This window comes from Camelus dromedarius, chromosome 15 (genome assembly GCF_036321535.1).
Source record: "Camelus dromedarius isolate mCamDro1 chromosome 15, mCamDro1.pat, whole genome shotgun sequence".
NCBI classification, from domain to species: Eukaryota; Metazoa; Chordata; class Mammalia; order Artiodactyla; family Camelidae; genus Camelus; species Camelus dromedarius.
Genome location: NC_087450.1, coordinates 41,285,999 through 41,298,911, shown reverse-complemented (window position 1 = coordinate 41,298,911; position 12,913 = coordinate 41,285,999). Strand labels below are relative to the sequence as shown.

Here is a 12,913-nt window from a genome sequence, read left to right as displayed (position 1 = left end):
CCTAAGTGTTAAGGAATTTTTCTATAACCTTGTTTTTAAAAAAAAAAAAGCTAAATGAAAAAGTATTCACTAGTTTTCGCTTATGACGTTGTGTTCATTACATAAATTAGAAAATAAAAATAAAAGAAAATTGGTTGAAAGATGAGTTTTTACTATTAGGTGCAGGAAGAAGGAAAAAATGGCCTAGATAAGTTATGATTTTGGAGGATATTTTCCTTAACAAAATTCTTAGTTCGGAAGAGAAGGCTCAGCCTAGATTACCTTACTCCTCAAATAGGAGACCTTTGTATTGGTTTAATCTATCCTACTTGGAGAAAAATTAAGAACATAGGATTTCCTAGACATACTTGCACAAAACTACTTTCTAGTAAATGGACAGTTATCTCTACATATCTCAGAGATATAGGAGTTAATAATATTTATACTTTCTTGAAAAGTAATTACAAATGCAGTCAAAGTTATTCATGTAGTATAATGAATGACAAATAGAATCAATAGATCAGATTTTTGTTTGTTTGTTTGTTAATAGACTTTTTTTTTTTTAAGGCAGTTCAGGTTCTCAGCAGAATTGAGCAGATAATACAGAGAGTTCCCACAAAGCCCTCCCCACCCACACATATATACTCCCCTACCCTCAACATTCCTCATCAGTGTGGCACATTTGGTACAATCGATGACCCAACGTGTACACATTATTATCAACCAAAGTCCATAGTTAGGGTTCACTCTTGATGTTGTATATTCTATGGGTTTTGACAAATGCATGATGACCTGTAGCCACCACTATAGTATCATACAGAATAATTTCATTGCCGTAAAAATCCCTTGTATTCCATCTATTCATCTATTTAAATGAGAAGCAGCATTTCTATCTTTTGGCATTAGTTAGGAATACGACACTTCAGTAATATATTGTAGAAATACACCTTTACTTCATTAATGTGTTGGCTTTATAGACTCTTAGGGAATTTTTTTTCTTTTAGGATTGAAATCCCAATCTAAACGTGCTGTGTCAGCTACACCACCTCGCCCACCATCCAGGAGAGGGAGGACGATGCCCGATAAAATAGGAAATGCTTCCTCAGGAGCAGAGGCCGCCAACAAAATAATTACCGTCCCTGTGTTTCACCTGTTTCACAAACTCTTGGCCGGTAATGTTCACAATGATAAAACATATAAGATATTTTAATAATCTTACAACTGTATAAATCAGATGTGTAATCACCAGAGTCATGTTTAATCAGGTGCCATTGATGAGATAAATAATTTAGTGAGAATTTGTCCATACAACTCCCTGCAAGAGAAAGTGAGAACAAAATAGGGAATAACCTGTTTTATATCCTTTTTGACACTATAATGTTGTCTTTTTAAACTTTAGTAGCTTTCTAAATTTTGTTATGAATGTGCCATAGAATGATCAGTAATTAATATTTTAGTGAGTTCATGACAAATTATATAGGATGCAGTGTGAGGCAAAATTTAAAGAACTAGTTCTCAAAGTGGAATTCTTAGATGTACCACTGATCGTTAAGGTTCCTCTCCACCTAAAACAAATTCTTTGACCAGCATACTTTCCATTGGTTAAGGGAATGTCAGTTTTTGTGCTGTTATCATTATAATCAAATTGCTACTTGACTTTGATTTTCCTTCTTAACTTTACATTGTTGAATTATAGCAGAGATCAGTAAACTGGCTGGTGGACTGGATGCGTCGTTTTGTAAAGAAGTTTTATAAGAATACCGCTGTGCTCATTACTTTCCGTACCGTTCAGAGCTGTCACGTGCTACAGTAGAGTTAGTGTTTGCAGCAGAGACCTTATGGCCTCCGTAGCTTGAAGTATTTATTATCTGGCCTTTTATGGAAAAGATTTGCCAACCGCACATTTATGAAAGTGGTTCTTTTTTTTTTTTAATTCATCATGGCTCAGAAGATCTTGGTGGGATTTGGTTAGCAACTATTTAACATTTTGTATAGACATTATTGTTCACACGTCAGAAATAGATTTAAGTTTTGAACTTTCCATGAGCTGTTTTTAAATTGTTTTGAAATCAGTGTCAAAATCAGACTCTTAACCTGTAATTTAGTAAAAGCATTAAGTAATTGAATCAAATCAAGTAAATGTCTCCCACTTGAATTCTAAATTTAACTTTGTTATGTCACTTTTAGGCCAACCATTACCAGCTGAAATGACACTTGCCCAACTTTTAACTCTCCTATATGACCGAAAACTTCCTCAAGGTTATCGTTCAATAGATCTGACTGTTAAATTGGGATCAAGAGTTATTACAGACCCAAGTCTGTCAAAAACAGACTCTTTTAAAAGACTACACCCTGAAAAAGGTATGTGTATGATACTTGTTTAAAATTACAGTTTGTAGTCTGAGCAGGCAAGGGTTTCTATAGCTGATGACTTAATTTATATTTTTATTACATCAACTTAATGAGATACTTTTTACTCTATGACTGAGTTATTTTGTAAATATAGAAAATTGCCATTATTTCCATTAGAAATTATTCTTAATTCCTTATGTATCATCACTTATTTTATGGCCCATATGCTTTAATTTCTAACATTTCTCTATGAGCCATGGGAATTGTTCATAATTTTATAATCAAAGTGAAAACCCCAATTTAGAATTCCAGTTTACTGATAATTTATACTGAGTGTTATTTCATGCTCATAAATTATTTTTTCTCGAAGAAAAGTAGGATTATATATGTCTTACCTTTTTACTTTTACGTGTTCAATTCAGTATTTCTAAATGTGCATTTTTATTGCCTATTTTTTATATGGATATAACAAAATTTATCTTTTTATCAACTGTCGAAACATTCTGATTTTTCCAGTTTTTCACTACTATAAATGGTAATTAAGCAGGGTTTTCATAGTGTGGGATACGATGTTATCTCATTTATGTTCAGTTTTTCTCATGATTAAAGTTCAGTGTTTATTTATTAGCCTTTTGTATTCTTTACTAAATTTTAATATGTTTCCTTTACACAAATTTTCAGTAGGATTATTTGTCTATTTTATGTTCATAGGGTCTGGCTCTGTGTGAGCATAACTTGGTTTTCCTCTGTGAATGATTCAAAGTTAAACCTGTGTGGTGCAACTTTCAGTTTTCAGTAAGAAAAGTCTTTGTCATTGTTCAGTTTTTCCTAATTGGATACTTTAGAGTGTACATATATTAGTATTTTCTGCAAGTCTCTGATGTCTTACTTATTTGCCCTAAATAAAGGACAGTACTTCTCAAATTTCAGTATTCTTATAAATCATAAAAATGCCGATACCTATTCAGTAGGTCTTGAGTGGGACCTGAGAGATTCCACATTTCAAAAGCTCTCAGGCTGATGCTGACACTTACTGGTCTAGGACCGTACTTTGAGTAGCCAGACTCTAGGGAGCAATATTAGAAGTCATTTAAAAACATTTTTGTAGCTCCTAGCCTTAAAGTAGTTATATCTGAATAACTTAAGATTATTACACTCTTCTGCTGAGTAGAGAGATGACAACAATATCTGCTCTATAAATGAAAATGTGTTGTAAAAATACGTCCTCTCTAAGCTGTTATTTGCAATTTATTCTTCTAGATCATGGAGATTTACTTGGTAGTTGTCCTGATGATGAGGCCCTCACTCCAAGTGATGAATGTATGGATGGAATATTGGATGAATCTTTACTTGAAACCTGTCCCATTCAGTCACCATTACAAGTCTTTGCAGGAATGGGTGGACTGGCTCTTATTGCAGAAAGACTACCCATGCTATATCCAGAAGTAATTCAACAGGTAAGATAAGATTCCTGATTGACTATATCATTACATGGTGAAGAATTTTCCTTCTTTTTTTTTTTGGTTTGTGTTTACCTTAATCTTTTTGGAAGTACCCTTTCCTTTATAGTCTGAGTACTGTTTAAATCTTTCAAAGCTCAGCCTATACAGAGCTTTGTGAGAATTAGTTGATACTGAAGAAATGTTGAAGACCAAGCACATTTGCTAAAGTCATCACACTGTAGCACTTAACTTTAATTTATAGTTGTCACACTGTAACATTTTTGTTTCTGTGCTTCTCTTTAAGGTGTGATTAATTACGGATATTCCTGGAAATGGAAGAGTAAAATAGTTGTGTATACTTCTACCCGAATAACATTATTGCTTAATTTTTATTTCTTTTTAGGTGCCATTTCCATTTTAAGTAGTTTTAAAAACATTAATTTAACCTCTTCATCTGTTCATTAATGTTACTGTTATTGAGGTGTGTACTTTTCAGTGTTCTTTTATTTATGGGGGGGAATGTCATGCATGGAGAGTTGTAAATACTAAGCTTTTTATTTTTGTTGAATGAAGTAGGGGGATTATTGTATCTAATTTTATGTACTCTGTGTGTGTGTGTGTGTGTATGTGTGTGTTTGTGTATGTGTGTGTGTGTACATGTATATATCTGTATATGCCTGCAACTAATGGCTGCTATAACAGAGTGCCAGAAACTGGGTGGCTTCAAACAACAGAAACTTATTTTCTTACAGTTCAGGAAGCTGTAAGTCTGAAATAAAGGTGTTAAGCTAGAGCCATGCTCACTGTGAAGGCTGTAGGGGAGAATCCTTCCTTGCTTCTTCTTAGCTACTAATTTGCTGGCAGTTAGTGGCATTCATTGGCCTATAGCAGCATCACTCCAGTTTCTTCCTGCATTTTCACATGGCTATCTTCTTTCTGTGTATATGTGTGTCTCTGCATCTCCCTCCTTTTATAAGTACACCATTTATTGGATTTAGGATCCACCCTATTTCCAGATAAGCTCACATTCACAGGTACTGGGGATTAGGACTCAAGCACATCTTTGAGGGGGTATACAGTTCAGTCCACAATAATATCTATTCTGTAAATGGTTATTGCTTACCTGCTAGTCAAAGAGCTCTTATGATATTTTAATTTTAAGGTGATATAATCATGATAGGAAGTGACTGTCATAGAAAAATATGAGTAAAATTTTATTTCTTTATAGAAAATGTAATGACATAGCTAAAAGTTTGAAATGGAAAAGACACCAACATTCTCAAGATTATGCTCAATGAAAATGACTTTCCTAATTCAGTATTCAGTATGATTCCTTATATTGATTGGTACCTGGAAATTGGGTGCTGCTGTAAAAACACCTAAAAGTGTATAAGTGACTTTAGAATTGGGTAATTGTCAGAGTATGAAAGAAGTTTGAGCATGATAAAAAGAAGTCGAGATTGTCTTGAACAGACAGTAGAAATATGGATCTTAAAACCTCTGCCTGTGAGGGCCCAGGAGAAAGTAAGGATCACGGTAGAGAAAACCTATGTATCTTAGAGAATACCTAAATTGTCTTAAGCAGAGTGTTGGTAGAAATATGGATGTTAAAAGTGCTAATGGTGCAGCTTAGAAGGAAATGAGGAATATGTTATTAGAAACTGTGGGGGGAAAAAAAAGATCCGTGTCTTTTAGTGGCAGAAATCTTAGCTTATTTGTGTCCTGGATGTGGAAGGCAGCACTTGGAAGTGATGAACGTGGTTAGTTAGCTGTAATTCCAAGCTGAGTATGAAGATACCTGTTTTCTTTCTGGTGCTTATAATAAAATGTGAGAAGAAAGAGATAAATTGAAGGAGGAAGTATTAAGCAACAAGCAACCAGAGCTTGACAATTTAGGAAATTTTCAACCTATCCAGATTGCAAAAGATGCTAAAATTAGAGAATCACTGTCGGAAAAGCATGCTCTAGAGAAAAAGCCAAGGATGTGGCTATTCAACTTTTGTTGGTACCTCAGAAAAATCAAGATGTTAGAGCATTCAGTCATACAGAGGGCTGTTTGAAGATATAAGGCATAATATCTATAGATCTCGGCCATCTGAACAGAAGCCAGCAGTAGAGAAAGTTATGTGATAGTGGTAGCAAAGTCAAAGGAGAGGATGTGACTGTGCAAACAGAGGTTCAAATGAAGCAGCCAAAAGCCAAGAAATGTGAACAGACTCTAGAAGCTGGGAAGCACAAGGAACTGATACTCCCTGAGAGCTTCTATAAGGACCGCTTGATATTTAGGGTCAAAAGCTTTGATTCTAGCTCCCTGAGACCCTTTTTGGATTTCTGACCTCTGGCTTTTTTAGGATAATAAATCTGTGTTGTGTTAAGTCACTGTTTTGTGGTGATGTATTATATAGCAAAGTATACAGGGAAATCAGTAACAAATTTCGGTCTATACTTCCTTATGATGTTTTTGTCTGGGTTTGGTATCCGAGTAATACTGTCTTATAGAATGGGTTGGATATTCCTAATATGTCATATTAAGAAAATTGTTAGATGGATTTTTTTTGATAGATTAGAAATGACAGATTACAAAATTAGTGATATGGAAGATGTACCCAAAGAAATCATCCAACCAAAGCATAGAATGTATAAGGAATGAAAAGAGTACACATATATGGACACATATCTAGAAGTGAAAAATTCTAACATGAATTGATGGTTGCAGAAAAAGAGTGGATTGAAACAAGAACAGAAGCAATACTGAAAATTTCCAAAACTGATATAAAACCTCAATTCAAAATTCAAGAAACTTTCTAAACCCCAAGCAGGATATCCACGCCTAGGAACATTGAGATAAACTGCTAAAAAAAAAACAGAAACAAAGAGAAAAGCTTAAAACCAGCCCCCAAGAAGTAACCCATAACTTTCTTAACAATCACACTGACGACTAACCTTTCAACAGAAACCTTGGGAGCCAGGGATTTACATCTTTGAAGTGTAAAAGGAAACAAAAAAGTGCCATTCTAGCATTTTATATATACCCAGTGAAGAAAACTTTGTACAATTCCCTCAACCACCACTTCTCTTTCCATAAAAGGTAAATTGATAATGGTAGACTAACAGGTATAGGATTAACTCTCTTGTGTATATAATTATAAACTCTGGACAGCCTATTTAAAAAAAAAAACAACTGTTCAGAGGCTCTGGAGAGTGACCAAAAGCAGGCAGATATTGATTGGAGAGGATTTAAACACAGAAAGAATGAAACTACATTGGGTGAGATGAGTGTGTACATGACTTTTCTCCTGAGAATACTCCTCAGTCTGTGTGGGATGGGTCACGTAGATCTCAAGCAAAAGCTACAGAGGAGTTTGGTTCATTCATGCTGGCTGGAAATTAAATGGGAAGGAATTCAGAAAGGAGAGAGCCACAGATAGGGGAGGTCTAAATTCTGCACATTAATTCCTACATAGCTGTAGCTGGATCCTGAATTATTGGAGGTGAGCAAGAGCTAGAAGGCTGAAAGAGCTTTCCAGAGATTTCAGCTTCTGTCCATCATGAAGAAGACAGACTTTGCAGTTCTATTCCTTCCAAATTAGAGCTAAAAATCTTGGCTTTTCCATTGGAACTGCAAGTGAGCCACACATTAAGAGTTAAGGGTGACATTCTAGTAATAAAGGATTCACTTGAGGAATAAGGGCAAAAACCAAAATAGGCCCTCCTGATAAATTACAGAAGCCTCTATAAGTTCAAGGGGACCCAGTGATAATTTAACTATCTTCTAAAATAAAACTGAACACACTCCAGAGTGTGTTATAGAATTAAGAGTTAAGGGGCGAGGATATAGCTCAGTGGTAGAGTGCCTGTTCAGCATGCATGAGGTCATGGGTTCAGTCCCAAGTACCTCCATTAAAAAATAAATAAATAAACCTAGTTACTCCCCTTAAAAATAATTTTTTAAAAAAGTTAAAAAAAATTAAGTTACTACATCTTATCAACAAGATATAATAAAACAATTACTAGAAATGCAAAGAAACAAGAAAATGTCACCTGTAGTTAACAGTAAAGTAAATCAGTGAACAGATCTTATTCACATTTTGCCAGTTGTCCCACTAATGTTCTTAGAGACAAAAGGGAAAAAACTCAGTTTTCTTTTGCATGCGATGAGGGAGATGGTGGTCAGAAATTCAGTTCAGGATCATATATTGCATTTAGTTGCCTCTTTAGTCTCCTTTAATCTGTAACAACTCTGTTACCTTTATTTGTAATTTATGACCCTAACATTTGGAAAAGTATATGTAGGCTACAAATTTTGTCTGTATGTGTAATCACATAGATACATGTGTCTATTCATGTTTTTCCTAGATTTGTTTGCTTGTAGGGCATGAAATCAGATTCCCCCCCAGCAATGTGTGCATACCTGTGTCCCGTATCTTCTTTTTTAAATAACTGTTTCCACTAAAAGAAATCAGTGCCCCTTGAATAAATTCTAGCACTGGAGCAGAGAATGTACAGGGTGAGCCCAGATACAGAAGCCTGCTTTAAGGAGGTCCCACTGACCAAATCTGAGTCTACTTGAGCATTGAATAAAATGATTGTAATAGATTATAACCTATAGAGTAAAATTAGGATCCATACTGATATAAGTTACTAAATGAATGAATAAATAGAGAAGAAAATGTTTTTGCTTACAGTTCATTGCCAACTAACAAATGTAGAAGGAATGGTAAAATTAGGAAAATCACCATCTCGCCACCATTATAATAATTATTATTTAAGGCAAGCATTATAAAAATCCTAATTCTAATGGATGAAGTGTAAAACAGATATTTATGTCTCAAAGAATCTGTCTACTGATACTTAATTACAAAGGAAAAAGTATTAACCTTTAAAGTGAAGATACTTGGCATGTAACTCATTTTTAAAAATCTGTCCCTTTATTGATTTTTTATATTCTTGTATTTTAAAGAGATCATTTGAATTTGAGTCTTTAATTTGAAACTGATGTTGAAACAAACAAAGAGTCAAACAAAATGTTTTTTCTTTAGGTGAGTGCTCCAGTTGTAACATCTACCACTCAGGAAAAGCCAAAAGATAGTGATCAGTTTGAATGGGTGACTATTGAACAGTCGGGGGAATTAGTTTATGAAGCACCAGAAACCATTGCGGCTGAACCTCCACCTATCAAGTCAGCAGTACAGACCATGTCTCCCATACCTGCCCATTCTTTGGCTGCTTTTGGATTATTTCTTCGTCTTCCGGGCTATGCTGAAGTGCTACTGAAAGAGAGAAAACATGCCCAATGCCTTCTTCGCTTGGTATTGGGAGTGACAGATGATGGAGAAGGAAGTAAGTATTTAGTGTTATTGGTGAAATTTAACATAGGTATGTTGTGTAAAAGTTACTTAGATCATTGCCTATTAGGCATCATTTATTTCTTTAGTAATTTAGCTCCTAAATGATTTGTTATTGGCTCCTTAGTTCCAATACTTGACATAATAAATTCTAAAGAATCTTCATTTTCACTTTTTTATTCATTCAGAAAGTATTTATTGAGTGTTTACAAAACTGCCAGGCATCATTGGAGGCATTTAAAGATGAAGCAGGTATTTAAATCCTGACCTCAAGTAGCTAATGTCCTCCAGTAATAACAATGAGGAATCCCTGTACATACATAAACTTAACAAGTTATAAAAATTGCAGTATTATGGAGGATCACAGGTGTGAGATTATTTTCTTACTACCCAGCAATGTGAATAAAGTAGTATTGTTTTTAGTGGGGCCTTGAAGGATATAGTCAATGTAGGTTGCGAATGAGTTACTTCAGAATGGAGGAATTATTTGGGTAGTGTTTACATGCTCATGTTATATAAGAGGGGATAGATTTGCTGATGAAATTTGCATAAAGCAGCACTGAGAGCTCATTTTAAAAGCTATTACTGAAAGCAGCTGGAGGGAAAGGCTTCGTAAGAACTTCAGATTTTATTCTGAATAGCAATGAAGATTTGTTAAAATATGTTAAGTGAAGTAATGATGTGATGACAATGTTTTTAACAATTCTTCAGAAATCTGGTAGTAGTATTTAAAGAGAACAGAATGAGGAAAATAGTATAAAAATTTATTACTGAATAATGTATTTTATAATATAATAGTAATAATAGAGAATAATAATGAAAGCTATGGTGATTATTTCCATTGGACTGGCAGTTTTTTTGTTAATAGAAGGAAACAAAGAAAAATCATAGTTAGGGTGGCCTACCAAGTATATTTTCACTTGGTTTGCCTCTAATTCTTTAATCAGTGACCATGACATTTGAGAATTAATATTTTTATGTTAAAATCATATGGTTTTGATTAGAGGTGAAGCCTGTCACATGCCATTTAGAATTAATACACTGTTAAACCCTGTACAACAAAGTATATTTAATCCAATAAAATTATATTAATTTATTTGTGGACCCTGTAACTCTAAGGCTGTTGAGTATTCAATGTATATACTTTTTCTCTTGTATTTTTGTATTGATGGAATTCTTCAAAAATGTTGACCTAATTTTAAAAGTTTTTATAATAATTGATATTAAATTACAGTGCCTATATGCTAAATAAATCCTGGTTGGTGTCATATGTCGATTGTATATACTTATTTTAGTAGATGAGAAATTTCTGAATGCTTGATCTAGTATTTTAAAGTAGCTAGAGGGATAAGAACCATGGTATTTTAGGACTCTTATTACAAGACAATAGGTATACATACTAAAACAGAAAAGGAAAAAGAATTGACTTAGGCCATTTCATATCATTTCTAATGAATATGCAGTGAATGTTTACTAAAAAGCATACTTCTCATATCCCTTTCTGCAGTAATTGTCTCATCCCTATTCATGTAGTAGTATTTTTTTGATTTGTTTTGTTTCTTACATTTAATGCTCCTCTCTAGCTAGAACATAGTAGAAAACTTAGTGTAAACAAAACAAAATAGTTTCACTCTTTCATTATGTGCATGGTTGAAATGACTTCTCAGGCTATTACTATTCTGTTTTCTTTTTATGGTATTATTTTGTGGTTGTTTTCTAATAAATCTAATGATACAATTTTATATTATGTTATCATTATAAATTTGTGGCTTGTTGTTACTTATTGTGTTTTAAATATTTTTAATTTTGAGATCTCTTCTTTTAATCTAGGTCATATCCTGCAATCTCCATCAGCCAATGTGCTCCCAACCCTTCCTTTCCATGTCCTTCGTAGCTTGTTTAGCAGTACACCTTTGACAACTGATGATGGTGTGCTTCTACGGAGGATGGCATTGGAAATTGGAGCACTACACCTCATTCTTGTCTGTCTGTCTGCTCTAAGTCACCATGCCCCACGAGTTCCAAACTCTAGCCTCAATCAAACAGAGGTAGGTTAAGTTTTAATTCTTTAAATTATGAAAAACTAAATCAAATTCATGAAATACAGATGTGCTTATTTCTAAAGTAATTAATACTTCAGAGGCTATGTTCTTTTTATGCCACTAAAACAAAGGATATTTAAATGAGAAATAATGAGCTAATTATTCTCTTCTTTGTTACGCTCTTTCAGAAAGCTTTAAGTTATCCCAGCTACTTGAAAAACAAAATAGATTTTATAGCTTAATAAGCTTTTCCATTTACCAGGGTATGCTGAATTTATACTCTAATCCCTTTTCCCTTCCTTTCTTGAACTTTAGAGAATCATACTATTGAATGGTAGGTTCTAGCCAGTACAGTAAGACAAGGAAAAAAGAAAGAGAGAAAAATTAACTCTGATCATTTTGAGATAATTTGATTGTGTTTATAGAAATTCCAAAAATAACTAATGGCTTAAGTGACTTTAATGAGAATATGATATGCAGGTTTAATATATAAAAATTAAGTTATTTCTGTATACCAGCAACAAACAAAATGAGCTTTTTAAAGGTGTCTTTTAGAATAGCATCAAAAAATGGAAAATATCTATGAATAAATCTATCTGAAAAATATGTTCAAGACCTCTTCGTAAAATAACATAAAAATTTCTTAAAAGACACTTACTAAAATAAATTCAATAAACTGAAGTCTCTGTCCATGTTTACCTCTCATGGAGTAGAAAATACAACAGTTCATTAATATTTCTTCCCAAACTGTTCCTTTAATTTGATGGAATTCTGGGTTTATGTTGAAGGAAATTGACAAGTCTGTTGCAAAATCTATTCAGAAACTCAAAAGAGTCAAGGATAGCCAAGGCAGTTTCAAAAAGAACAATGTATATAGCATTCTCAACGTATTGAAACTTACTATTAAGCCATGGTATTTGTACAAGGATAGATAGAAGCCCAGCAAACAAAAGAGACTCAAGTCCACATATATATGGTTATCTGGTAATATGACAACAGTGACTACAGCATAATGGAGTAAGTATAGTCTTGCCAGTTAATGGTGGTAGGGTCAGTTAAATAGCCATATGGAACAAAAATGAATCTTTAGACCCTACTGTACTCTATATGCAAAATTCTAACTGGATAATAAATCTAAATGTATATAATGTGTACAAAATATACCAATACCGTTTTACCAAAAAAGATAGATACCTTTATGATCTCAGAATGGACAAAGATTTCTTGAACAAGATATAAAGAAAGCACTAGCCCATATGGGGAAAAAGTGGAAAACAGCAACTACGTTAAAATCAAGAACTTGTCATTAACAACACTATTTAAGAGAGTGAAAGGGGAAGCCACAGAATGGGAGACTATATTTGTGTATATCTGAACTTATCAGTTATCCAGAATATTTACAGAGCTTCAAAAATTCCAAAAGGAAAAAGCAAACAATGAAATAGAAAAATACTAGATGAAAAGCTAGAGTGGGCACTTCACCAGAAGAGGCTGCCTAAATATCCAATAAATGTACAAAGGTGATCTGTTGCTTTAGTTACCAGAAAAGTACAACTGAAAACCTTTAATACACTAAGTACACATCCATCAGAATGTGTAATACTTCAAAAATAATAATACCAAATGTTTTCCCATCATTTGTAGTAATATAAAGACAATAGGATGAGTAAATAAATAATGTAAGAGCAACAGAGTGGGTAAATAAGTTGCAGTCTACTAGTAATGGAATACTATAAGGTAATGAAAGTAAACA

At 33.6% G+C, this 12,913-nt stretch overlaps 1 protein-coding gene across 10 annotated transcripts in view; it reads left to right on the top strand.

The window, feature by feature from the left end:
• Positions 1-12,913, top strand: part of BIRC6 (baculoviral IAP repeat containing 6) — a 197,841-nt gene that overhangs the window by 130,987 nt on the left and 53,941 nt on the right. For all 10 annotated transcript variants that reach the window (XR_010384233.1, XM_064494613.1, XM_064494617.1 and 7 more), the window contains 5 exons: positions 984-1,151; positions 2,167-2,340; positions 3,592-3,788; positions 8,813-9,113; positions 10,949-11,166. Coding sequence is in view for 9 of the 10 variants with exons in the window: in XM_064494613.1 (XP_064350683.1) it covers positions 984-1,151; positions 2,167-2,340; positions 3,592-3,788; positions 8,813-9,113; positions 10,949-11,166 (1,058 nt within the window). In the remaining variant the exon portion in view is untranslated. The remainder of the gene's footprint in view (positions 1-983; positions 1,152-2,166; positions 2,341-3,591; positions 3,789-8,812; positions 9,114-10,948; positions 11,167-12,913) is intronic.